This window comes from Podarcis gaigeae, assembly GCF_964106915.1.
Source record: "Podarcis gaigeae genome assembly, chromosome: 14".
Classification (NCBI taxonomy): domain Eukaryota; kingdom Metazoa; phylum Chordata; class Lepidosauria; order Squamata; family Lacertidae; genus Podarcis; species Podarcis gaigeae.
In genome coordinates this window covers 30,261,267-30,284,299 of record NC_139690.1, presented here as the reverse complement: position 1 = coordinate 30,284,299, position 23,033 = coordinate 30,261,267, and the positions used below count along the sequence as shown (strand labels likewise).

Genomic DNA, 23,033 nt, shown 5'->3' with positions numbered 1-23,033 from the left:
CTCCTCGACGTCGATTGGCTGGGAGGAGGCGCGAGCTGGCGCTGATTGGGCGGGGCCGGCTTTTCAGGCTCCGCCTCATCTTGCGCCTTGAGGGAAAGAGTGAGGTGACCGCTGCCTTTAGACCCCTGCCTGAGCCCCGCCCGCCGTAGCTGCTTATTGGCCGAGAAGAAGCGAAGCCACTTTGCTATTGGGTGAGACGCCGTCTCCTCGCTTCATTTGCTCGGGCTTCGTCCGCATTTGCCAGGTTCCCATTGGTCTAGCCGAAATAGAGCCTTTCCGCCCTTGCTCCTTATTGGCTGCGGCGCCGTGGTGGCTCTGCCCACTTCAGGTGAGCTGAGGAGAGGAAACTCCGAGCTTCGCCTCAATTGGCAAAAGTTCGGGCTCTGCGGCCCCGCCCCGTGGCGGCGCCGGGCTCGTTGTTATGACGACACGGCCGTAAAGCCGCCATCTTGATGGTTGCGGCGCCTTGCGACATGGAGGCCGCGATGGCAACGAGCTCTGGGCCGGCGGGGCTTACGGCAGTTGGGCCGCGGGGACAGGAGTGTGTGGCTGAGGCGGTCTCCGGCGCGAACCAGGGGCCCGCCGCCTTCCTCAGTCTCCCGGCGCCTTTCGGTGAAGAAGGTACCGGCTTGGCAGGCAGGCAGGGATGGGGGAGAGGGGAGGGGTCTCTTACTCTGTAAAGTAATGTTCCTCCCGAGGAGGAAGGGGTCCCGTGGTTCCCTCAGCGCTTTGCGCAGCCCGCTCTTGGGCTTGTCGATGCAGCAGCTCGTTAAGCCACCCAATAAAGGCGAAGGTCCAATACGTTGGGAGAGTGGAGGCCTTTCTCTTCTGACAATTACGGTGTCGCGCCTGCGCTCCTCCTGCTTTGGAGCGAGGAATGGCAAGCGTGGGACTCACTTGCAGGCAAAAAGTTGGTTGAGCCTCGGGGAAAGGGTGCCACGCAGCCTCCTGTCGGGTTCCTTGATTCCAGCCTCTACAACTCTCAGAACTACTACTCTCATGAGCCTCGGTCAACGTGGCCATGCTTGGGGTTGATGGGAGTTGTAGTCCAAGACATCTGGAGGGTGGCAGGTCTACGAAAGCCGCATTGAGCTTTCAGAGTCTATATCCCTGAAGTTTCACTTCTTTTTAATCTAACCCAACACCTGTTCTTTTAAACCGCAGCCTGGATGAGAATGATCAGGAACACTGCTTCTAACGTGCCAGAATCAGGAAAGAAACATGACAGACATGTTTCTTAGCCAGAGTTGCTCAGTTGTAAAATAGCTCCTGCCTACATCTTTTCTCTGAGAAAGCATGTATTCCATGGTCACATTTAAGAAAGGACAGTGGAAGTGCTGGGAATGGGGATTTCAGCAGTGTAACTTGTGCAAGCTGCTGTATTGAATTTCTCTTCTACACAGCTTTTTAGGGTGCAGGAGCTCTGCCCCTTTTTGCACTTGACCCTTATTAAGCATTGCAAAATCATGTTCAAATCTTAATCAATGTTAAATTCTTCTCAGCTTGTTTTTTCACATTTACTGGATGCTTTTATGTCAAGGTGTGTTCTCAAGCTATCCCATCAATGCTTAGGTAACAATTTGTACAACTTCCTTCCTATCATATAATGACCAATATAAGCTAGAAACCAGCTGGTCTGAACGCTTTGTCTTTAAATAGTCTTGTTATTACATCTGAAGATGGTGACAGTTTTCTTATCCTTTGAATTTTAGATGAAGATGACAGGCACAAGTGTGGTCGGTGCCAGTCTGAGTTCACTTCTTTGGAAGAATTTGTACAGCACAAATTACAAAAGCTTTGCCAGAGGCAACAAGATACTACAGCAGTAACAACCCCGGCAAGTTTCCTGAAGCAGGATGTGGGGACGGCGATGGCTGGATTCTTTTCTAGCCCTGAGACTGCTTGCTAGGACAAGTTTTCTCATTGAGGGCAGTGGGTGGGGGCATGACAATATTGCTCTAGTAGTTTTGGGTAATTCCTGGATGGGTTTGAGGGTGGCTTAGGTGTGATGCCTGGAAAATTCACAGAGATGTCTTTTTTAAGTCCTACTGCAAGAGTGGCAGGGTAAGTCAACTGACTACTGTTGAAATCAGTAGTAGGAAACCTCTGGCCAGTGCGCCTAATTGGGCCTGGCATGGGTCCTAGTTTGACTTGTGAGACCATTTCCCCCAAAGCACACCTCATGTCAGGTTTTAAGGCATCTAAGAACATGATTCCAAAGGAACCACTGAACCTCAAAAGGAGTTCCCAGGTGTTCCTTTGCAAGCAGCACTTGATTGGTGCAGACAACAAACCTCCATCACTTTGGGGAAGAGTGAATAAAGTGTGAGCAGAGAAATATTTTTAATTTTGCATCTCTCACTGTTTGGCTATAACTATTGCAATATGTATTCTTTTACTAAAACTCAGTTTGCTGCACAGGTCATTTCATCTGTTGAAGAGCCTATAACTGTAGCTCATATAGTTGTTGAAGCTTCTCCAATAACAGAAGAGATCAGCAACACATCTGCAATACTAGGTAGGTGCACCAAACTTTCTGAGGTATTTTGAGTGTGTCAGATGAATCAAACAGTATAAGCTTGAATTCCATAATCCTTTGACAAACCCCACTAATAAAAGTTCCTAAGTAACCTTTTCATGCATAGCTTGTCATGGGGATAGGTAGCTGGTGAAAGAACAGCAAACAGATTGTAGGAGTAAACAGTTCTCATAACAGAGGGAAATGCAGTGGTGTTGGTCAGGAACCAAAGATGTTTAATTCTAATAATTAACCTGGGGTTTGAAGAAGTAGCAAAGTTTCCAGATGAAACCAAATTATGCAGGATGGTGAAAATCCAAGCAAACAATGAGAAATGTGATAGGCTCTCCAAACCAGGTGAACAGGCAGCAGAACGGCAAATGAGGTTCAATGTAAGCTGAGTGCAAACTGAGGCACATAAGTTAGGAGAATAGCAAAAAGAACCCCATGTTCTGGGTGTAGTGAACTGGCTGTCCAGGAAAGAGAATTTGGGGTTGTGAGGAATAACTTAGTAAAACTATCAAATGCACTTGCAGTGAAAAAGTGAAAAAATTATGCAAGACAATAGTATGACAAGGATCAAAATGGTCATTGTCATAAGACCTTTATGCAGACTTTGATAGTTTGTATGGTTTGATAGTAGTGGTACCTTGGGTTAAGTACTTAATTCATTCTGGAGGTCCGTTCTTAACCTGAAACTGTTCTTAACCTGAAGCACCACTTTAGCTAATGGGGCCTTCTGCTGCTGCCGCGCCGCCGGAGCACAATTTCTGTTCTCATCCTGAAGCAAAGTTCTTAACCCGAGGTACTATTTTTGGGTTAGCGGAGTCTGTAACCTGAAGCGTATGCAACCCGAAGCATATGTAACCTGAGGTACCATTGTATCTGGTTTACTGTGTGGTGTTCTGGTTGCAGGTAGTGGGCACATCAAAGAAGTCATTGTAGCCGGAGACCATGTATTTGAAAGCCCAAATGGCCACATTGATGGTGACACTGGAGAGGGGCAGGACAGTCCTGAAGGCCCAGAAGAAGGGGCCTCCATGGAGCTCATCAAAGTTAAGCTGCTGGTTAATAAAGAAGGCCGATACGTCTGTGAACTATGCCACAAGACATTCAAAACGGTATGTTTGAAGTTTGTACCAGAACGTATAAGATAGTCAAAACAAAAAAAATTCCTTCCAGTAGCACCTTAAAGACCAACTAAGTCAGTTCTTGGTATGAGCTTTCGTGTGCATGCACACTTCTTCAGATACACAGAAGATACACAGAAGTATCTGAAGAAGTGTGCATGCACACGAAAGCTCATACCAAGAACTGACTTAGTTGGTCTTTAAGGTGCTACTGGAAGGATTTTTTTTTGTTTTGACTATGGCAGACCAACACGGCTACCTATCTGTATAAGATAGTGTTGGACAAATAAGAAGAGATTTGCATTTATTGATTGATTGATTGATTCATAGCATTTGGGTGGCTTGCAATAGACAAGTAAAAAACTCGAATCTGAATACAAGTAAAATGTTGCTAAACCTTTAGAATTGAAACCAGATTTTAACTTTTATGTACACAGCATCATTTTTGCCTATACAGTCGTACCTCGGAAGTCAAACGCCTTGTGAGTTGAATGTTTTGGCTCCCAAATGGTGCAAACTCGGAAGTGATTGTTGTGGTTTGTGAACGTTCTTTGGAACATGAACGTCTGTTGCGGCTTCCAATGGGCTGCAGGAGCTTCCTGCAGCCCATTGGAAGCTGTGCCTTGGTTCCTGAATGTCTTGGAAGTCGAACGGACTTCCAGAATGGATTCCGTTCGACTTCCGAGGTACGACTGTGTGTTTGTTTTTGTGTGTGAATATATGTGTGTGCTTGTGTAGCTACAGCTTGAAATTCTCCATTGGTTAAAACAGGTGATCTGTGTGCCTGGCAGCATCACCAATAGTTCCTTTCTCCTTGCTCCAGGCTAGCATCCTCAAAGCTCACATGATAACTCACAGCAGCAGGAAGGATTATGAGTGTAAGATATGTGGGACATCTTTCAGGACCAAGGGCTCGCTGATCAGACACCATCGTCGTCATACAGGTGAGAGGACAGATTGGTTTGTTATAAAATCCATGATGGTGCTATGTGTGTAGAAAACCCCTCAGTGCTTGTTGGTCTATAATGATTGAGTCAGAACGGACAAACCCCCTCTGCTGGTGACAGTGGAAGGCATGAGAGCCATGCACTAAGGCTCCAGTTTGCTAGCACAGCCAAAAGGATGCTACTGTGGATGCTATGAAAGGAACATCCCATCTGCTTTCTTTTCTGAGAGAAGCAGAAGAGGGGAAATTTCATAGCTGGAGTCCATGGGCCATTTTCTTCCATGTCATAACTCTTGTCTTTTACTTCTCAACCTGTTAAGATGAGCGTCCTTACAAGTGCAAGAAATGTGGGAAAAGCTTCCGAGAGTCAGGAGCCTTGACCCGGCACCTGAAATCCTTGACTCCTTGTACTGAGAAAACCCGCTTCAATATGAACAAGGAAATAGTTGTGAGCAAAGAGGATTTAGCAGCAGGTCAGTGAAAAGACCAGCAGCTTGCCCTGCTGTTTGTACAGTTTTGCTGTCTTTCATTGAATACAGAAATCCAAATCTTGCCTCTAGGAGGCCTTAGGTATTCCACAATCCGCAACATGCTTACTTTAAATAGTTGCTTGTAAACAAGATGGTGTTTGAAGTACTTCAGCAATTTGAAAGCATCATGTAAATGCAGAAATGTTGCAAACAGAGGAAATTGCTTTGGATACTGGGGGAAGAGAAGACCTCAAAGTGGGAAGTTGTATTTGGGAGCTAGGCTGCTTGCTGAGACTCCTGTTTGCTGGTTTTTTGAAGGGTCAAATGACTCCACTGTAGAGGCTGTTCCCTCGCTAGCAGCTCAGTCTGTGGAGTCCCCTCCTGTGATTCATTTAGTGACGGATGCAAAAGGGAATGTCCTCCATGAAGTTCATGTCCAGGTGCAGGAGCTCCCAATCACAGAGGAGAAATTGTTGGGCCAAGAGGTTAGTGCCACCCATGATGAGGGGAAGGTTGGCATTTGGCTTAGACTAGAGACACACACTAATTTCCAGCTATGGGTTTGGCATGATGAGACAACATGCCTGACCAGTCTCAAGGGGCCAGGTGGAAAGAAAATTCTAAGGAAGTATTGCTTTGAAATCTTGGAGGTGATAAGTTTACCTGGAGAATTTCAAGCCCAACACAAGGCATCAAAACTCAAAGCTCATCTGCAAGAAAGCAAGCAGTTCTAAATAATGTCTCCCTCTTTAGAAATTTGAGAACTTTTGGTGCGCTCTGCACAGGCATCTGAGATGCTGAGGGAAGCCATGAGATCAGTTTGCTAACAGTTTGGTTTTTCTGTTTAAGAGTGGGTCTCAAATTGTAAGATGGGCCACTACTGTGTGTGTGTAAGTAAAATTGCAGAGGGTAAAAAGATTATGTAGCGAGCAGGCCCAGTGGTAGGGGTTTAATGTCGCTTCCTCAAAAATGGCTATTCTAACTAAATTGCAGAGAGGCAAGGAACATCTAGGAGTTAAATCCCAATCTAGACCTTGCATATGGCATTCTCTGGGAGTCATTTGCATTTTCTGATGAGTTGTGGGGCCCGGGAGAAGAGATGCCAGTGACTTCCTGAGTTCAAAAGGCTGAGGAATGCTGACTTAAGAGAGAGCTTTTAGCAACTTCTGGGGCTAAAACAATTGGTCTCTACTTTGCAGTTAACTGCCTTGCATCTGTCCCTGGTTTTCTTTAGCCTTCAAATCCTGAGGATCTGCCCCCTGAGGGAGATGAGAATGAGAACTTGCTGAGGGAAGCCATGAGGAATTCTGGGATTGTGATAGAACAGGTGTCCATGGAGGAGGCGAGCAAATCAGATGAAGCCAATGAGGTGACTGTTGCAGAAGAGTCAAAGAATGAAGAGGTGGAGATGTCCGAGAAGCTGTGTGGGGAGCAGTACGTGAAGATCGAGCAAGCAGAAACTGTAAGTTTCTCAGGGTAGCTGCTTTTCCTTTATTTAAGTTAACTCACCTCTCCTGAAGTCAGGTTTGGCTGATGCATGACAAAAGGTCTTGGTGGTGTGCAGCTGTATACAGGTTAATACATGACCTGCGCCGCCCTTTGCTGCCTTCAGTGCTGCTTTAGCAGTGGCATATGCTGCCTTTCAAATAGGATATCCCGATTCAAGCTTTTGCAATGTCAAGTACTTATGCTGCCCCCCTCTGTCTCATAGCCAGATGCAGATGCGACTGATGAGGGCCAGGTGTGCCCCTACTGCAGTGAAGTCTTCCGGGAACACAGCTCCCTTGACCAGCACATTAGCAGACATTTTGGTAAGGGGACATCTTGTTGTGTCTCGTCAATGTATCCATGGACAAATTGCTTCCTTGTACAGCCACAAAGTTTTATCAGGCTGCAGCTGGGTGGCTTTCCAAGGCATGCAAATAATTTATTTTCTCTGTTAGATTGGTGCACATTGCTGCAAGATACCATAAAACTAAAAATAGTTTGAATGCTTCAGAATTGCTGAGAAATTTTTTACTCAGTAGCAAAAATGGTAGATGTCTCGGGCTTGCTCAGTTATTTAGCTGAGTATTGCAGATACTGGCTTTAAGTTTAGCTTCTGTATGCGGGTTAGTCTTTGAGCAAAGGTCAACCCCGAGATCTCTGGCTAAATCAGCCTCATGCCTGAGGCACCTGTCGTCTTTGCTACGAACAGAAAATTTATGGGCAGTTCCTTTGCGGCTATGAAGGCAGTTTCTTCTTTGATATTCTACCGCCTTGCATTTTCAAATGTCATAAATACCGGATATTCTGCCTGCTCCAATCCTCTTTTTTTGTGAAACTTCCCACCCCTTGCCCAGACTACAAACCTTTCCCATGTGAAGAGTGCGGCAAAGGATTCACCAAGGGCTACTTGCTGAAAAAACACCAGGAGGTGCACGTGAACGAGCGGCGGTTCCGTTGTGGGGATTGCGGCAAGCTGTACAAAACAATTGCGCATGTGAAGGGACACAGGAGGGTTCACTCTGATGAGCGGCCATATCCTTGCCCCAAATGTGGCAAGAGATACAAGACGAAGGTAGGAGCCCCACATCTTTTGGGACTTGTTCTTTGATGGGAACCTGGTTAAGCCCCAGGGCCGCATTCCCTTTTAGGTGACTTTTGGAGGGCCATGTGCCAGTAGGGAAAAGTGGGCAGAGCAATTTTACCTTGGCATTAGCACTCAAAGTGACTGGGAGACTTGTGAGGAGCATTGCTTTCCATTTTGCCTGAAGGGCACTAGTGCTTCTCTAGAGTTCTCTGAGTGTCCCGAAAGTGAAAATTTCTGAGCACTGCTGGAGGATTTTGCTTGGCTTTGTGCCAAAAGATGGGTGGTTTATTTTTCTTTGGCAGCAAGTCTGCCTCCAGTGCCTTGGAGTCACCTGTCCTTTATTTAAAAAACTGCTCTTGGCAGACAAGCAGCTTTGTTGAAGTGCTCAAAGTGAAGCAGATGATTTTTAAAAATACTTTTAAGAGTGGTGTGCGATGGATAATGCTTCTGTCTGCTCAGGAGGTCCAGTGTAGGAGGTTTGCTGTGTTTGTCTATGTTCACTCATGGCTTCCATGCTCTCCTGTCCTGCAGAACGCCCAGCAGGTGCATTTTCGGACACACCTCGATGACAAACCATACGTCTGCCAGTTCTGCAGTCAGGGATTTCGGGAAAAGGGTTCCCTGGTGCGCCACATCCGCCACCACACAGGGGAGAAGCCCTTCAAATGTTACAAATGTGGCCGTGGTTTTGCAGAGCATGGCACCCTCAACAGGCACCTGAGGACCAAAGGTAAGGGAGCTGTCCCTTTCATGTAAAATGCAAGCTGGAGCCAAGGACAACATGTGCTAGCTTCTAGAATAGGAGAAGCTTTTTGGCAACCCCATCGCCTGCCATCTCTGTAGAGTGCTATAAGATTTAGAGGCCAAGAGGTTGGGAAGCGGGTGCAGAACCTCCCTGGTGAAGTTTCTAGAGGTCAGAATATTGGTTGATCTTTTGATCTATGGTGGTGGGGAGAACTGGATTTCTTGTAGTGGCTGAGTATTTGTTTAAAAGCATGTATAAATGGCTTAATATTTTAAAATATTATATAATAGTTTGTTGCTCCCTGAGCAAATAATCCAGAATAAGGAAACAAGCTATATTTGCAAACAGTGGGGCCAAGAATTTGGCATTCCTTGGCACAAAGGGTTTTTTTTTTTAAAGACATGATATTTTGATAAAAGACTTGAGCATGTCAGGATTGAACACGTATCCAGAAAATATTTTAATTTGACAAGAGTTACCTTATCCGTCACCCAGGTGGCTGTCTGCTTGCCTTGAAAGAAGCTGAAGAAGAAGCAGTGTCGGAGGAAGGTCAGTCTGCTGACAATTTGGCTGCAACAGTCATTTCTGAAGATCCTCCTACAGTCCTCGTGGAGTTCTCTTCAGTGGTGGCAGATACGCAAGAGTACATCATTGAGGTAGCTGAGCAGCACTGAGGGAGAATCTCTTGGAGAAAACTTAAGTTTTCCTACACTGCAGGGTTGGTGGGAGGTTTTCAGTTGTGGTTTGTCCAGGGGCAGCGACAGCCAGACTGTAATCTGTCAAGTGCTTCTGAATAGAATAGGCCAGGCTTCACCAGCCCGGTTCATTCTACTTTTTGAACCATTTTCATGGGCACCAGCATCCTATGGCTGTGCTGGCTAAGCCTGAGAGGCATAGCAGAAGGTATGTGGTGGATTGTGCCTGGAGCAAAGAGCATTCCTGAGGACATTACCAGCATGTGAAAACACTGCAAAGTAAAGTTCCTGCTTTAGGGGAAATCTGTGTTCTCTCTCTTTTAGACAGCTACCGAAGAGATGGAAACCACGGAAGCTGCTGAAATCATAGAAGGGACAAGGCATGAGGTAGGTTGCTCTCCCCGAAGAGGCTCCTTACAATCCTTGCTACTAAAATCTTTAAAGCTTGAAGTGATTAATTCATTGATAAAATTACCAAGAGACGACTTTGTAGCAAACACACACACACAAGACTAGGCAGCCTGTTTGTTTAATACCTTCTTGGGTGGGAGAGTGGATCTAGGAAGCTGCTTTCTACTAGGTCTGCCCTCCAGGATCTAGGGCAGAAAAAGGTCTTTGCCATCCACCAGGGATTGAACCTGAGGTTTTCTGTATGCAACACAGGTGCTCTGTGTCCACTTCCCCTTTCAGAGAGGGGAACCTCCCCAGTTCCTGGCACTGAGAAAGAAAAGCAAGTGGTTTGGTCTTAAAGCAACTCTGATTTTAAAGCAAGAGCCATTGTCAAGCAGTTGACATACCTCGTCCCTTAGGGCTTTTTGGCTCCATGGTTTTTGTTTCTTTCTCTCTGGACACATTTTTAAAAGAGTGTCTCTGCTGGCTAGGAGTTGTATTCTGAAACATTTGGAGGGCACCACATTGAGGAATGCTGCTGTTCATGAAAATGTATGCCACGCTTGTCATCCTCTGTTGGACTCAAACTACACGTGCAGCGACTCTGGTACAGTGTGTGCAAATCTGGCTTTGAATCATTGGTGTATTTCCTTCCTTCCATGCAGGTGGACAGTCACATCATGAAAGTAGTTCAGCAGATCGTCAACCAAGCAAATTCTGGCCATCAGATAATTGTCCAGAATGTCACTGTGGCAGAAAGTTCTGCCTTGACATCCGACGGCACGGACGCAGACACAATTGCCATAGCAACTCCCGAGAGTCTCACGGAGCAGGTTGCCATGACGCTGGCTTCAGCCATTGGTGAAGGAGCTGTGTTGGCCACAGAGGGGAGCAGCGAGGCTGAAGAGGCAACGGTGACAATGGTGGCATCCGAAGACATTGAAATAATGGAGCACACAGGGGAGTTTGTGATTGCCACCCAGGAGGAGGAAGTGGAGGTTCAGACTGTTATAGTCTAGACCAGGGGAGAGAGAGCCATATCTACATTCAATCTCTGGAGGCTGCCCCGTGGGTGGTCTTCAGCACTGTGGAAAATGTCACATGGGGCTGGGGCACTCTGGCGGTGCCAAAGGGCTTGATGACCAGTGTCCTCATAGCACTTGTGCTGAGCTGCTGCTTGTTGAAATCAGGCAGTGATGGAGCGAAGCACTTTAATCTTAGCTTAGTGGGGGGAGAAAAAAACGGATGGTGGGGGGATTTGCAGGGAAATTAAACTATGCCATGCAACCAGAGGCCTCCTTTCTGGGGCACCTACTTGCCTTTCATATGTAAGTCCATATAAGGCATGGAATGTAAGCTACTCATAATGGACGCAAACTTTAAAGAAAAGTTTGAAAACGCTTTACTATACAGGAACACAGGTTATCTTAATATCCTGCAACTGCTACATAAAAGCGACAATGTACATTTTGTAACCATGTAACATTTAATTGCTTATTGTACAGTTTGTAAATGTTTTTAAAATACATAATTTTCTACAAAATTCTGATGTAATAAAAAGAGAGCTATTATTAGATGAAAGCTGGTTATTTGTTTTTTGTTTTGGTAAAAAGTAGCTGTCACTTCTCTTATCCTACAGATTAAATGTAATCCAGCAGGACTCTGTATATGCTAGACTCTTGAAATGAATGTTAGTTGTGCAAAAGCAGTCAGTAGCCTTAGATTATTCCAGTTAACAAGTTTCTAGTTCTCATGATTGGAAACTAGGGTAGTGCCTAAAGTCTCAAGAAGCAAGCAGGGGCTTAGTGCTCCTAATCAGAATCATAGAATTGGAAGGGACCATGAGGGTCATCTATAGTCCCAACCATCTGAAGTGCAGTATTCTCGAGGTTATCGTATTTTTCGCTCTATAGGGCGCACCTGACCATAGGGCGCACTTAATTTTCAGAGGGGGAAATCAAGGAAAAAAATATGACACCCCCCCCCCCACGTCTGGGAGCAGCGGACAGGCTGCACGCAGTCTGTGCACTTCTCCCAGACCTTCTCCCTGCTATTGCGGGAGGTGGGGGAATTCCTCCATCTCCTGCAAAAGCTCACAGGAGGGAAAAGGGACTGACTTGGCCAGTCAGTCCCTTCTCCCTCCTTGGGGAAAAGCCCCCAAGAGCGGCGCACTCTTTAAAGGCTGTGCAGCTCCTGCGGGCTTTTCTAGGAATTCCCCCCACCTCGTAGAAAAGCCCGGAAAAGCCATGCACCCTTTAAAGAGCGTGCGGCTTTTGCATGCTTTTGCGGGAGGTGGGGCTTTTCAACTGAGCCTGTGGGGCTGGCAGTGGGGGGAAGCGCTGCTTTCCCCCAGCGCCAGCCTCCAAACCAGGTTGGGAGCCGCGCGAAGGCGTCACGCGCCTTCCCGCTGCCCCCCCCCCAGCCTGTGGGGGGAAGCGGTGCTTTCCCCCACCGCCAGCCTCAAAGACCAGACTCTCCTGACAGCAACGCGAAGCCTCGGGAGCGCAGGCTTCGTAGGCTTCGTGTTGCTATCGCTGAAGCCAGGGAGCCTGCATTTGCTCCACAGGACGCACACACATTTCCCCTTCATTTTTGGAGGGGGAAAAGTGTGTCCTATAGAGCGAAAGATGCGGTATTTCCTTGTCCCTACCACAAACTGCAGCTTCAGCTTCCATCTTAGGCAGACACTAGCAGTAAACAGGTATGTTTATTCCAGTTGCATTGGTATGTTGGGGCTTGCTTGCAAGGCTGACTCAACAGTTAAGGTCAGGAGTCACTAACCTTTAGGGGCCAGCAGGCACATTTGGAGATGGCTGCCACTTCCAAGAGCATGGGTGGAGGACCACTATATCCAGTTCTGCCAGCCACTGAAGGATAGGCTGAGACAGTGCAAAAAGGAAGTGCACAGAAAGAGCAAACACCCTCTCTGTGCATTGTGATGAGAACTAAGACCTTTCACAGGCCCCGTAAGAGGTAGGTAGTGGGCACCACATTGACTACCCTTGCACTAGATTAATTTTGCCTAGGACTTTTGTGCTGAGATTAAAAATTTAAGAGTTGTACAGTCTACTGCTGTCAATGGCAACTCACCTTTGCTTTCTTTCAGGGCTCATAATTGGCTTAAGAATCTCTGTGATGTTACCCTGGATGCCTCTAGAATAAATATTTTTGTAACCCCTCTGCCTGGTCTCGTCCTCTGAGGATGAACATTTATATCTTGCTGACTTGAACCACTCATTGCTTGTCTGGTTGGTCAGGATCAGATACAGAGTAAAACAAAAATAGGAGCCCAGTACAATTGAAAGGACAACAACAAAGCCCAGCATGAACACGATCCTGGGGAAGGTCAGGAAAAGATGCTGCAAAGAGAAAAATACCCAGCTGGAGTCAAAATGCACAAAGAATAGCCTAACCCCCCCTGTCCTGGTGGTTCATGTGCCTTCTTCCTTCAATGGTAGACAGCTTGTCAATACTGCACTTTGATCAATGTGATCAGTAAGTTTGCATCTTAACTTGAATAATTTGAAATTTTAGCTTTTATCTTGATAGTAAAAGAAAAGCTAAAATTCAAATTACTAAGAAAACCCAGACTAACCATAGTTCCTCTGTCTTTTGATTTTAGTACCAGCAGCCCTTATATCAAAGAAAGACAAAGGCACATCTAAGTAAGCTTCGTAAAACAACTATTCTCAAGAAGATGCATACTATTAAGTTTCTTGGGTGGTATCCATCTGAACAGTTTCACTATTGCTAGCAGTTTTGACTGCACAATGGAATCCCACTCCCATGCATCCCCTATATTTGTTCTGGGGGTCACCCCAAGCCTTAAGCTTTAGGGGGCAGGTGGGGAAAAGGAAGTTCCACTGTGCATCCAAAGTGCTTGCGACTAGTGGAACTGTTTAGCTGGATCCCACCCCTTGATAATAAAAGCATGTTAATTTAATGTCAACGTCAGAAAGGCACATTTAGTCTCCAAATTAATGATTCCTTTGATTAAATTTCATTCAGGCTTTGAAATCTATTCTGCAGATCAGAAGAAGTAAGACCCTTTCAGCAAAAGCTTGCACAACAGTAAATCTGTTCCCTTCAAGGGGAGTCCACAGCTACATACAGATGAAGGCATCAGAAATTAAGGGTTGTATCCAACTAAACCCTGCTTGGAGCAGGCCCACTGAAATTACTGGTCCATTAATTTCAACAGGGCTACTCTGAGCAGGATTTAGTTGGGTACAGCCCACATCATTTTGTCAACTTTTACCTGAATAAGGAAGAAGGCATCAATTGGGCGCTCCTGGCCTTGGTCATCTGTGTAATATCCCTGCATCATATTTGACAGAAAGACCACCTGGATTAGGAAAGTGGCTGTTAAGACTGCGATGGAAACAGCCATGGAGGTCAAGGTAAGGAGATAGAGCAGGAAGTATCTGATGTTGAAGGCACCAATGCAATTGTTGACCCAGACACAGTGGTGATCAAAACGATGCACGCAGATGTTGCACACACCTGATCAAAGCCAGAAGAAAGGTCATGATGTTCTGGTTATCAACCCTCCTGAGTTTAAAACATACCAGTTAAAACAAACAAATGAAAAACCAGGCATGAGCTATTAGCATGCTGGGTCGCTCATAACAGCCCCATTGTTCAAAGGGGAAGGTGTGCGAATGAGTGGAGGCAAAGAAAGCAGCAAACCAAATAAAATATTTTTGACCCAATTTGACTACATGTGGCAGGTCTCCTAATGCAAAATCTCTTCTGAAGAGGCCTCCAGTAATGCACAGGGTGAGAGCAGAGCTAAAGGCAGATGGGGGAGGGGGTGTTTGACATTTTAAAAAGGCAGGGCCATCAGGCAGGCTGAGGCAACTGCCTCAGGTGGCAGAATCCAAGGGGCACATTTGTGGCTATTGCAGCTTCTGGGTTGTAGGGGGAATCTCACGAGATCTCTGTGAGATTACACAGAGGCCTCTGTTAAGCAAGGCAGCTGGGGTCTGGGGAAGGTCATGTGAGGCCTCTGCACGATTTCGTGAGGTTCTCACTGGAACCAGAGCCCTCAGCTGTGTGACCTCTGTAAGTAGGGCTTCAGCGGACATGGTAAGTGGGGGGCGGGCAGCACAAATGCAGGGTGCTACCTTCTTGGCAAAATGGGATGGGTCAACCTAGAAAAAGGACACAGTGGATACAAGGAGTTTAGGGCCAGAGCAGAAACAGATGCCAGGATGAGCAAACCCTTTTAATCCTAGAAGGTCCTAAGATACAAATTTAACAAATAAATTACTAAGAAGACATTACCATTCTGCTTTTCAACCCCAATGTTCTCAAGAGTGCTTTACAACACAAACTGAACAGAATAATAACAATAAACAAAAACGGTAAAGTTCTGTCAAGACTCATCAACGTAGGTGAAAGTCAGATTATTATATGATGACAAAGCAGGCAAGAGATATCCATCTGCTCTGGCAAGACAGGCAAAATAAGTGGAAGTGGAGTGACAGGAGTGGTGTTTAACAATCCTATGTCATGTGACCAGCCCATCCTTGGGACTGGCCTTATCCCATGGTTGAACTTGGAACCACCTACACACCATCCAGAGAAGACCAGGAGAAAGAGTTTCCATCTTGTGCCAAAAGGACATTAACTGGTGTCAGGTGAGCCTCTCTTGGGAAAGAGTTCAAGGGTGGAAGCACCACCACAAAGAAGGCCTCGTCTTCAGAGCTACCTTTCTCACTGCGCATGATGGTGGGACCCATTAAATGGATGGCCTCCAAGGCAGATCTTGGCACACATATACAGTCATGTGGGAATAATTATAATATAAACTCACCACAGTGCTTGGATCGGGCAGGTTTCCTCACTTTGCAAGTGGAGCACTCAACCCCTTTCTCAAACATCACACCGTCATAGGCATATGCATGGAGAAACAGCACCTGGTTGGATTTGGTTATGGTACCTGGACCGGGAAAGGAAGTAGCAAATGGTGTCTTGTTGCTAGGATTCTTTCCTGACATCCGATTTCAAAATCCAGCAAATATAATAATTTGCCCAGCTACATCAGCCCAAAACGGGTCCATCTAAGTCAGCATCCTGTTCTTAATCGTGCCCCAATGGGAAGCCCAAAAGTAGGACTTGAGTGCAAAAGCAGCAACTTTCCCCAGTTGTGCTCTCCGGCAACTGGCATACAAAGGTATAACAAACTCTGACACCAGAGGTAGTATGCAGCCATCCCATCATGACTAGTAGGTAAAGGGACCCCTGACCATTAGGTCCAGTCGTGACCGACTCTGGGGTTGTGGTGCTCATCTCGCTTTATTGGCCGAGGGAGCCGGTGTACAGCTTCCGGGTCATGTGGCCAGCATGACTGAGCCACTTCTGGAGAACCAGAGCAGCGCACAGAAACACCGTTTACCTTCCCGCCAGAGCGGTACCTATTTATCTACTTGCACTTTGACGTGCTTTCGAACTGCTAGGAGCAGGGACCGAACAATGGGAGCTAACCCCGTCACAGGGATTTGATCCGCCGACCTTCCGATTGGCATGTCCTAGGCTCTGTGGTTTAACCCACAGCGCTACCCGCATCCCATCATGACTAGTAGCCACTTATATCCTTAGTAAAAGGTAAAGGTACCCCTGCCCATACGGGCCAGTCGTGTCCAACTCTAGGGTTGTGCGCCCATCTCACTTAAGACGCCAAGGGCCAGCGCTGTCCAGAGACACTTCCGGGTCACGTGGCCAGTGTGATGAAGCTGCTCTGGCGAGCCGGCACCAGCGCAGCACACGGAAACGCCGTTTTACCTTCCCGCTAGAAAGCGGTACCTATTTATCTACTTGCACTTTAGGGGTGCTTTCGAACTGCTAGGTGGGCAGGAGCTGGGACCGAACGACGGGAGCTCACCCCACCGCGGGGATTCGAACTGCCAACCATGCGATCGGCAAGCCCTAGGCGCTGAGGTTTTACCCACAGTGCCACCCGCGTCCCTATATCCTTAGTATTCTCCACAAATTTGTCTAATTCCCGTTTTAAGCCACCCAAGACCTGTGGGAGCAAATAATGTAGTTTAACTGCTTGGTGAAGGCATAATAGTGCTTGCATGTGTTGCTGAGACTCTCCAAAACCCAGGAGACAGGTTGCGACTGCTGCAATTCTCACACTTGAGAAAGAAGACAATTGGCTGGGCCATAAAGCTCGGCACATAGCAAAAGGACGGTGCCCAAAGGGTGAAGCAAAACTGAAAGGAGGAAATAACTGGAAAATAATGTACACAAGATAAGTGAACTGAACTAAAAGAGCGGCACTGTGAAGGAACTTCCCTGCAAGGGGGGAAATTACCTAGTCTGCATGTTCCAGAGAGGTGCCTGCTTTGGCCATCCGAACATAACTGAGTGGGAATAAGGTAGCCATGCATCCTTGGTGTATGTGTGTATAGAGCATCCTTTGCCAACCTGGTGCCTACAATTCCCATCAACCAGCTGTGCTGCCTGGGTGTCCAAAGCATCTGGAGGGCACCAGTTGGCAAAAGCTGGCATAAATGGTATGGGTAGGGCACCAGCCAAAACTCTAATCTAGCTGCAGAATCTACCCAACTGAAGCTCTTTGTAAGGTCACAGAACAACTGAAGAAGAATGCTCATTTCTTTGTATTCCCAGGTTTTATAATGGGCGTCATATATAACTGGAAGCAGGCATAGGTTCATCACCCCATCCGCTGAAATCAAGGCCATTTATGGGGTACTTCCGTGCTGCCCAAGAGTTACAATTGAGGGAAAGCAGTCTTACCTGGGTTAGTCTTGGAGCACAGAATGAAGAAACCTATGTTCACAGCCAAGAGTAGGTAAGGGAGGAAGAGGAAGTGACTGCTGAACTCCAGCTCCTGACAATAGCCAAACACTTCCCAGGAATATTCCCCATAAACCAAAGCTTCCAAGAGCAAGTGCAGGACCACAAATGTACAGTTTCTGCAGCAAAAAGAAAAGAGGTGCATGAGGGTAAGCTAGACTCCCACTCGGAACTATATCAGGCTTGTGATATTTTGCAGCCTAAGGTGTTTTAGAGGTGAAGAGTAACTGTCCTCAGAGAAACCTAAAAGCCAAATTAAGCTATTGGTCTCCTAACTGGTCCTGTTTTGAAAACAACTGTAATAAAAGAAATAAAGCTGCCATCCTAAACAGACTTGAGAGTAATCCCCATTAAACACACTTCCAAATAAATATGCACAGGATTGTACAATAAGACTACCTCTTTACCCTTTGTCAGCCTTGCTGTTTCTCTTGAGCTGGATGAAATCATGTGACATTCTGAATGCAGAAACATTAATCCAACCAGGAAATGAAGCAAAAATACCTGCATTTGCTAAACTGGAGTAAAAGCAACAGTGAAGTCCTGTAGATATATCACATTACTAAATCATTTGCTCACTCTTATTTGTTTCTGTCTCCCATTATCTTGATAGTTCCTTCTTGTGTGTCACTTTCTGTATGCTTTCATCAATAATTTGCATTACCATGTTTACTTTTTAATTCAAATCTATTTTTGCTGGGATGCCACTCCATTTCCTTGAATGGTGAAGCGGACACCATTACGCAGCCAGTCTTGGCAACAAAACAGTCACCCAGATAAAAAAGGGAAGTTTCTCCATATCCAAGGGTTCCCTAAGATATACAGAAAAATCATGGCTTAAAACAGACGTGTCTAACCTGGAGCCCTTCAGATGGTTCCAACTACAACTCCCAGCAGCCCCAACCAGCATGGCCATCAGTGCACAACAGAGAACCAGGAATGCAGAAGACCTGCTGCACTCTTGGAAAGCACAGGGAAGCCATCTTCGGAAGCCGTTCTGCAAAGCTATGGCAATTCAAAGAGTTTTACACTATGGCTTTAGGGGTGTAATACTTTGTGTCTTAATGTGGAAGTGAGCCTCCTTAGAAAAAGCAACTGATAGGCACCATAGAAATACACCCCTCCTTACCCTTGCCTTTGATATCTGAGATGTATGTTTTTGTGACTCACCCTATTCTCATGTCTGTTGCTTGTTTTAAATTGTTTTGACATTGCACCCTGGAACCTTATGGTAATAAATTGAAATGATAATTTAAAAAGTGACATAATTAAAACAAAAATGTTAGTGCTAACAACCAGACAGGCAAGGAAAAGGCACAAAAGAAGGGGTAGAAGCAGTACCGTTTATGGAAGAGTCCATGAAGCACCCAATGAGCAGCTCCTTGGACTTGGGATGGGACTATACGCAACAGCACCTACATCACAGAAGACAGAGGGAGGAATATTTTTTTTAAGGGGGGAAAAAAATTCCCAATCATTGAGTTTTTTACGTTCTTGGAGTGACAGAGTAAGTGCCACATGGACAGAATGCAGCTGTATTTCTTAACTGACTCTTGACACTGGAAGAATTCAGAAACTGTTTATTTGGCATTAAGGTCTAGTTCTCAAACTGATTTTGAGGGTGAACCACTTCAGATTGCCAGTGGGGTTCAGAAGACTAAATCTTCCTCCCATAGAAAAGAAAACTCACCCACATATAAAATTAGCACATAGCAGAAAAGATTGAGCTAGAATTCATCTCCCTAACATTTGGCTTTCTATGCGTAAAGGTTTTTGTAATTGTATGGAGAAGCATCCACTCCCATGAGCTCCTTACCTGCACTACTGAAATGGTACAACCCAGACTCAAGTCTACCCTTTTTGCTGTTTTTAGGAAATGGCATTTGCATCTCTTCTGAAGAGAACGGAGATGGAGGAGAATTTGAGGTCCTCATGGTGTTGCTGGATTCCAGTTCCCATCATCTGTAACCACTGGTCATGCTCTACCTTTATCTGTTCTTATTGTTGGCTGTTTATGTGCCTATTTGTAGTTATTTTTTGTGTGGGTGTATTAAATGTAAATTGTTACATGCAAATAAATAATCACCACTAGTCAATTCTCTTTCACATACAAGTCATGATATCTTTGGCATAGGAAAAATGTTTTCATTCTATCACAAGATTGAAGAGCCAATGATGGATGTGAACACCTGCCTTTACCTGCAATATGGAAGAACAGGATTGACAAGCAGACTGAACATCACCGTTTTGTGTAGATGCTCCTCAGGCAGCATGAAATAGAGATTGGTGGGATGGAAGCTGACCTGTCATCATGCTAGGAACAGTGCTGGCAAATTTTAAGTACCACTTTTATTTTCTCTTTGAGCTCCAGGAATATAGGTTGGGGTTCATTTCTAAAGTGAAGGAGAGTTGGCAAGCGGGCACAGCAGTGGGGTGACAAACTGATGTGATCAGCTTAAACATTCCTTACCTCAGTTATGCAGGTGATAAGCCTTGAGGGGATGCTTTGCTTCCTTCCGGAATAGAAACAAACAAGGAGAATGGTCAGCAGAACCAGAAACACATAGAGGAGGAAGAGGCTCAAGAAGTCCATCCTGCCCTACAAAATCCAAAAAGCAGCTGATTAAAGAGGAGCCAATTCCTACAGGGAAAAAGTGCAGGGAGCCCCCACAAATATACCACCAAAGAAAGGCTGTATCTAACAGTCCAGGAACAAGCTTTGTGCCTGCTCCCTGCCCACTTGCCTCACCCATTGTGTGCCAAGGTTTGGCGCTGATCTCTTGGTTTGCCAATTCATAGCTTCCCATAAAACATGCCAGGATATTGGCCTCTAAGCTAGGTGTGTGAGCAGGTAGACCTATTTCTTGGATCAGAATGTGAACATAAGGAAAGCCTGCTGGATCAAGTCAATGGCCCATCCTGTTCTCAACTGCAGCCAAACAGATTTCCCAATGGGAAACCCACAAGCAGGATTCAAGAACAAGAGAACTCTCCCGTCCTGTGGTTTCCACCCACTGGTATTCAGAAGCATTACTGCCTCTAACTGTGGAAGCAGAGCATAGTCATTGTGACTAGTAGCCATCAATCGCCTTGTCCTCCCTGAATTTGTCTGATTCCTTTTGCCTGTCCTGAATCTCCCAACCTCCAGCTTTCTTGCATGTCCCCACTGAGTCTTATGACTGAGAGAAGCAGGCAAACTCCCTGCTCACCTTCTCCACACTGTCAGGCACCGTTTCATCCTGTTCCCCCTCCCAACGTTGTATGTCTTGTTTTAGTGCAGGGCATGGGGAATAGCTGTGCCCAAGTGGCACTATTACAGGTGCCACAGAATACTTCTCACCCGCTGGTAAGAACTCAATTTTTTTAGAACAGCAGCACCTACACTTTTGACTTTGGCTGATTAAAATTCTACAGCCATTGTAGAATGAATATTATATTGTTTTGTGGTTTTTACTTTAACTATCTGTGTTTTTATCTTGTATTTTTATCTTGTGAACCGCCCGAAGGTCTTTTGATGAAGGGCAGTATCTAAAACTGATAAATTAAAAAATAGCAATAAAATACTCTTTGAAACTCTCTTGCCTATTCATATCAGACGGGCACCTTCACAGCACTCTTTTCAGCACCTGATAAATACATTCTTGTTTAGGCAAGCCTACTCAGATAGGGTAAAAGATAACTTTTCAAATATCTTAAATTATGGTTAGTAATTTCTGATGATTTTATGGGGGGGGGGGGTTGTAAACCGCTTGGAGGTTTGTTCGTTTTCACAATCCAGTCGTGTATAAATTTTACAAAATACTGCCTATAAATAACGCCCATTAGCCCACCCAGCATGGCCAATGCTCAGGGATGATGGGACTTGGGAGACTGCAGGCTCCTTGGGGCAGAGGCCGTTTTCTCACATGTTTGATGCCATTTAAACCCAAGACCCGCGAGCTGCCCTCCTGAAGGGCTGTGGGGGGTTTCCTCTGCTTGGCGGAAGGAGCAAATCTGGCGCCAGAACACAGCCCGCCCCGCTCCCACTCAACCCACCCCCCTTAAGAGCTACATGCAGCGGCCTTCAAGAGGGGAGGACTAGCAGAGCGACCCCCGCCCTATCCATTGAAGCAGAGTTGCCGGGTTTGGGGAAGGCGCGTTGCCTGGCAACAGCGCCAGAAGCCGGCCGCTTTTCGCTCACGTGACTCCAAGTTAGGGCGCCGCCATGACGGAGCCGGAAGCGGGGGGAGAACGGCGAGTCCTTTCCTAGAGCGCCGGAAGCCTCACGGCTCCACTTGACTGAGGAAGGGCGCGTTACCACGGAAACGCGAGTGCAGCCAGCGATGACGTCAGGGACCAAAGGACTGCTGCGTTCGCGTCACGGCCCCGCCCCTTTCCGGCCTCGCCCCGGCGGTAGCTGACCCCCTAAAGTTCCTCTTCTGGCGTGGTTTAGGTTTGCTAGCTGACTTTCCTAATCTGGGACCACGGAGGGAGGCCATAGCTGCTCCGGATAAAGTGATGCAGGCAGTGTCTGAGTGTCACGCCTCTCTCATGTCCTGCATAACTGGGGTGGGGCGAGGGAGGTTGGTCGGTTCATTTATTTCATAAAATTTATACGTTGCTTGATTATTATTATTTTTAAAAAACAGAACCTCAAAATGCCTTTCAAAAAAGATAGAATAATAAAATTATCAATAAGATTTAGCATTTTTGAATACAATTAAAATAACACTTCAGATAATAATAACAACAACAATTTTATTAGTTATACCACAGCCCATCTGGCTGGGTTTTCCTAGCCACTCTGGCTGGCTTACAACATATCTAAAAACAGAATAAAAACACCCATCCTTAAAAACTTCCCTAAACAGGGCTGCCTTCAGATGTCTTCTAAAAGTCAGATAGTTGTTTTTATTTCCTTGACATCCGAAGGGAGGGTGTTCCACAGGGAGGGTGTCACTACTGAGATTAAAACTTGCATCAGTTTTCTAAATGGGCTTATCTGAACAATAATATTTGTAGTAGGCACTGAAAAGAGTATAGTGAAGTCTCCTGCCTGATATAAATGGATATTGATATCAGCTCTTCCCTAGAGCTCTTCCCTCATTGTCACATCCATACCAGTTCCCAGGATTCTTTGGGTGAAACCATGTACTTTAAATGTATAGCGTGGATCTAAGTCGTGGGTAGGCAAACTAAGGCCCGAGGGCCGGATCCAGCCTAATTGCCTTCTAAATCCGGCCCAGAGACAGTGTGTTTTTACATTAGTAGAATGTGTCCTTTTATTTAAAATGCATCTGGGTTATTTGTGGGGCATAGGAATTCTTTCATTCCCCCCCCCTTCAAAATATAGTCTGGCCCCGCACAAGGTCTCAGGGCAGTGGACCGGCCCCCTGCTGAAAAAGTTTGCTGACCCCTGATCTGAGTTGTAGAAGCCCATGATGCACTTTATTCACAGCACAGAAGAACAGAAAAATGAATAGTAGTTCCATATGGCCGAGGAAGATTGAAGCCTTCTCCACTATTCTGGCAGCTCACTGTGGGTAATTGGATCAGTTTCTAGCCCTGGGGCTTTCCTAATAAATCCTTTTCTAATGGTGAAGGCTGGATTTAGATCTTGGACTCCCTGACCCTACACAAATCGCTTAATGCTGGCTGCAAATATTTGATTTCTGTTTATGGGACATAATGGAAATCTCTCCGAGGGGTCAAGATAAGGACAGAGACAAAAGTGAATGGGAAAGGCTCTATAGAAAAGTAG

The 23,033-nt window shown here is 46.0% G+C and overlaps 2 protein-coding genes across 6 annotated transcripts; one reads left to right on the top strand and one right to left on the bottom strand.

Annotated features, from left to right (window-relative positions):
- The first annotated feature begins 134 nt into the window (after positions 1 to 134).
- E4F1 (E4F transcription factor 1) lies at positions 135 to 11,047 on the top strand. The gene is made up of 14 exons (XM_083712066.1): positions 135 to 621; positions 1,713 to 1,837; positions 2,422 to 2,522; positions 3,438 to 3,639; positions 4,472 to 4,592; positions 4,915 to 5,067; positions 5,383 to 5,549; positions 6,299 to 6,526; positions 6,776 to 6,875; positions 7,407 to 7,624; positions 8,168 to 8,366; positions 8,877 to 9,037; positions 9,401 to 9,463; positions 10,132 to 11,047. The coding sequence occupies exons 1-14, from the start codon at positions 453 to 455 to the stop codon at positions 10,483 to 10,485; spliced, it is 2,361 nt and encodes a 786-aa protein (XP_083568192.1). The 5' UTR covers positions 135 to 452; the 3' UTR covers positions 10,486 to 11,047.
- Positions 9,065 to 21,840, bottom strand: ZDHHC4 (zDHHC palmitoyltransferase 4). 5 transcript variants are annotated; one of them, XM_083712097.1, is made up of 8 exons: positions 21,474 to 21,823; positions 19,764 to 19,892; positions 18,635 to 18,708; positions 17,234 to 17,412; positions 15,285 to 15,410; positions 13,725 to 13,969; positions 12,120 to 12,825; positions 10,934 to 11,373 (listed from the first exon to the last, which is right to left on the bottom strand). In XM_083712097.1, the coding sequence occupies exons 2-7, from the start codon at positions 19,884 to 19,886 to the stop codon at positions 12,553 to 12,555; spliced, it is 1,020 nt and encodes a 339-aa protein (XP_083568223.1). In that variant the 5' UTR covers positions 19,887 to 19,892; positions 21,474 to 21,823; the 3' UTR covers positions 10,934 to 11,373; positions 12,120 to 12,552. The 5 variants fall into 5 exon arrangements, with proteins under 5 accessions (XP_083568224.1, XP_083568223.1, XP_083568220.1 ...); XM_083712094.1 differs by lacking the exon at positions 21,474 to 21,823 and adding an exon at positions 20,043 to 20,495; XM_083712098.1 differs by lacking the exons at positions 10,934 to 11,373; positions 12,120 to 12,825; positions 21,474 to 21,823 and adding exons at positions 9,065 to 9,434; positions 20,043 to 20,496.
- Between the last annotated feature and the right edge of the window lie 1,193 nt (positions 21,841 to 23,033).

What these genes read in the sequence shown, in the direction of transcription:
- E4F1 (XM_083712066.1), top strand. Translation starts at nt 453, where the DNA reads ATGGTTGCGGCGCCTTGCGACATGGAGGCCGCGATGGCAACGAGCTCT. An exon ending in CTACAGCAGTAACAACCCCG is followed by an intron (nt 1,838 to 2,421) that starts GCAAGTTTCCTG and finishes TTTGCTGCACAG; the next exon opens with GTCATTTCATCTGTTGAAGA. An exon ending in GCACATTAGCAGACATTTTG is followed by an intron (nt 6,876 to 7,406) that starts GTAAGGGGACAT and finishes CCCCTTGCCCAG; the next exon opens with ACTACAAACCTTTCCCATGT.
- ZDHHC4 (XM_083712094.1), bottom strand. Translation starts at nt 20,090, where the DNA reads ATGAATTGGCAAACCAAGAGATCAGCGCCAAACCTTGGCACACAATGG. An exon ending in CAAACCTTGGCACACAATGG is followed by an intron (nt 19,893 to 20,042) that starts GTGAGGCAAGTG and finishes TGGATTTTGTAG; the next exon opens with GGCAGGATGGACTTCTTGAG. An exon ending in GTGCTCCAAGACTAACCCAG is followed by an intron (nt 15,411 to 17,233) that starts GTAAGACTGCTT and finishes TTCCCGGTCCAG; the next exon opens with GTACCATAACCAAATCCAAC.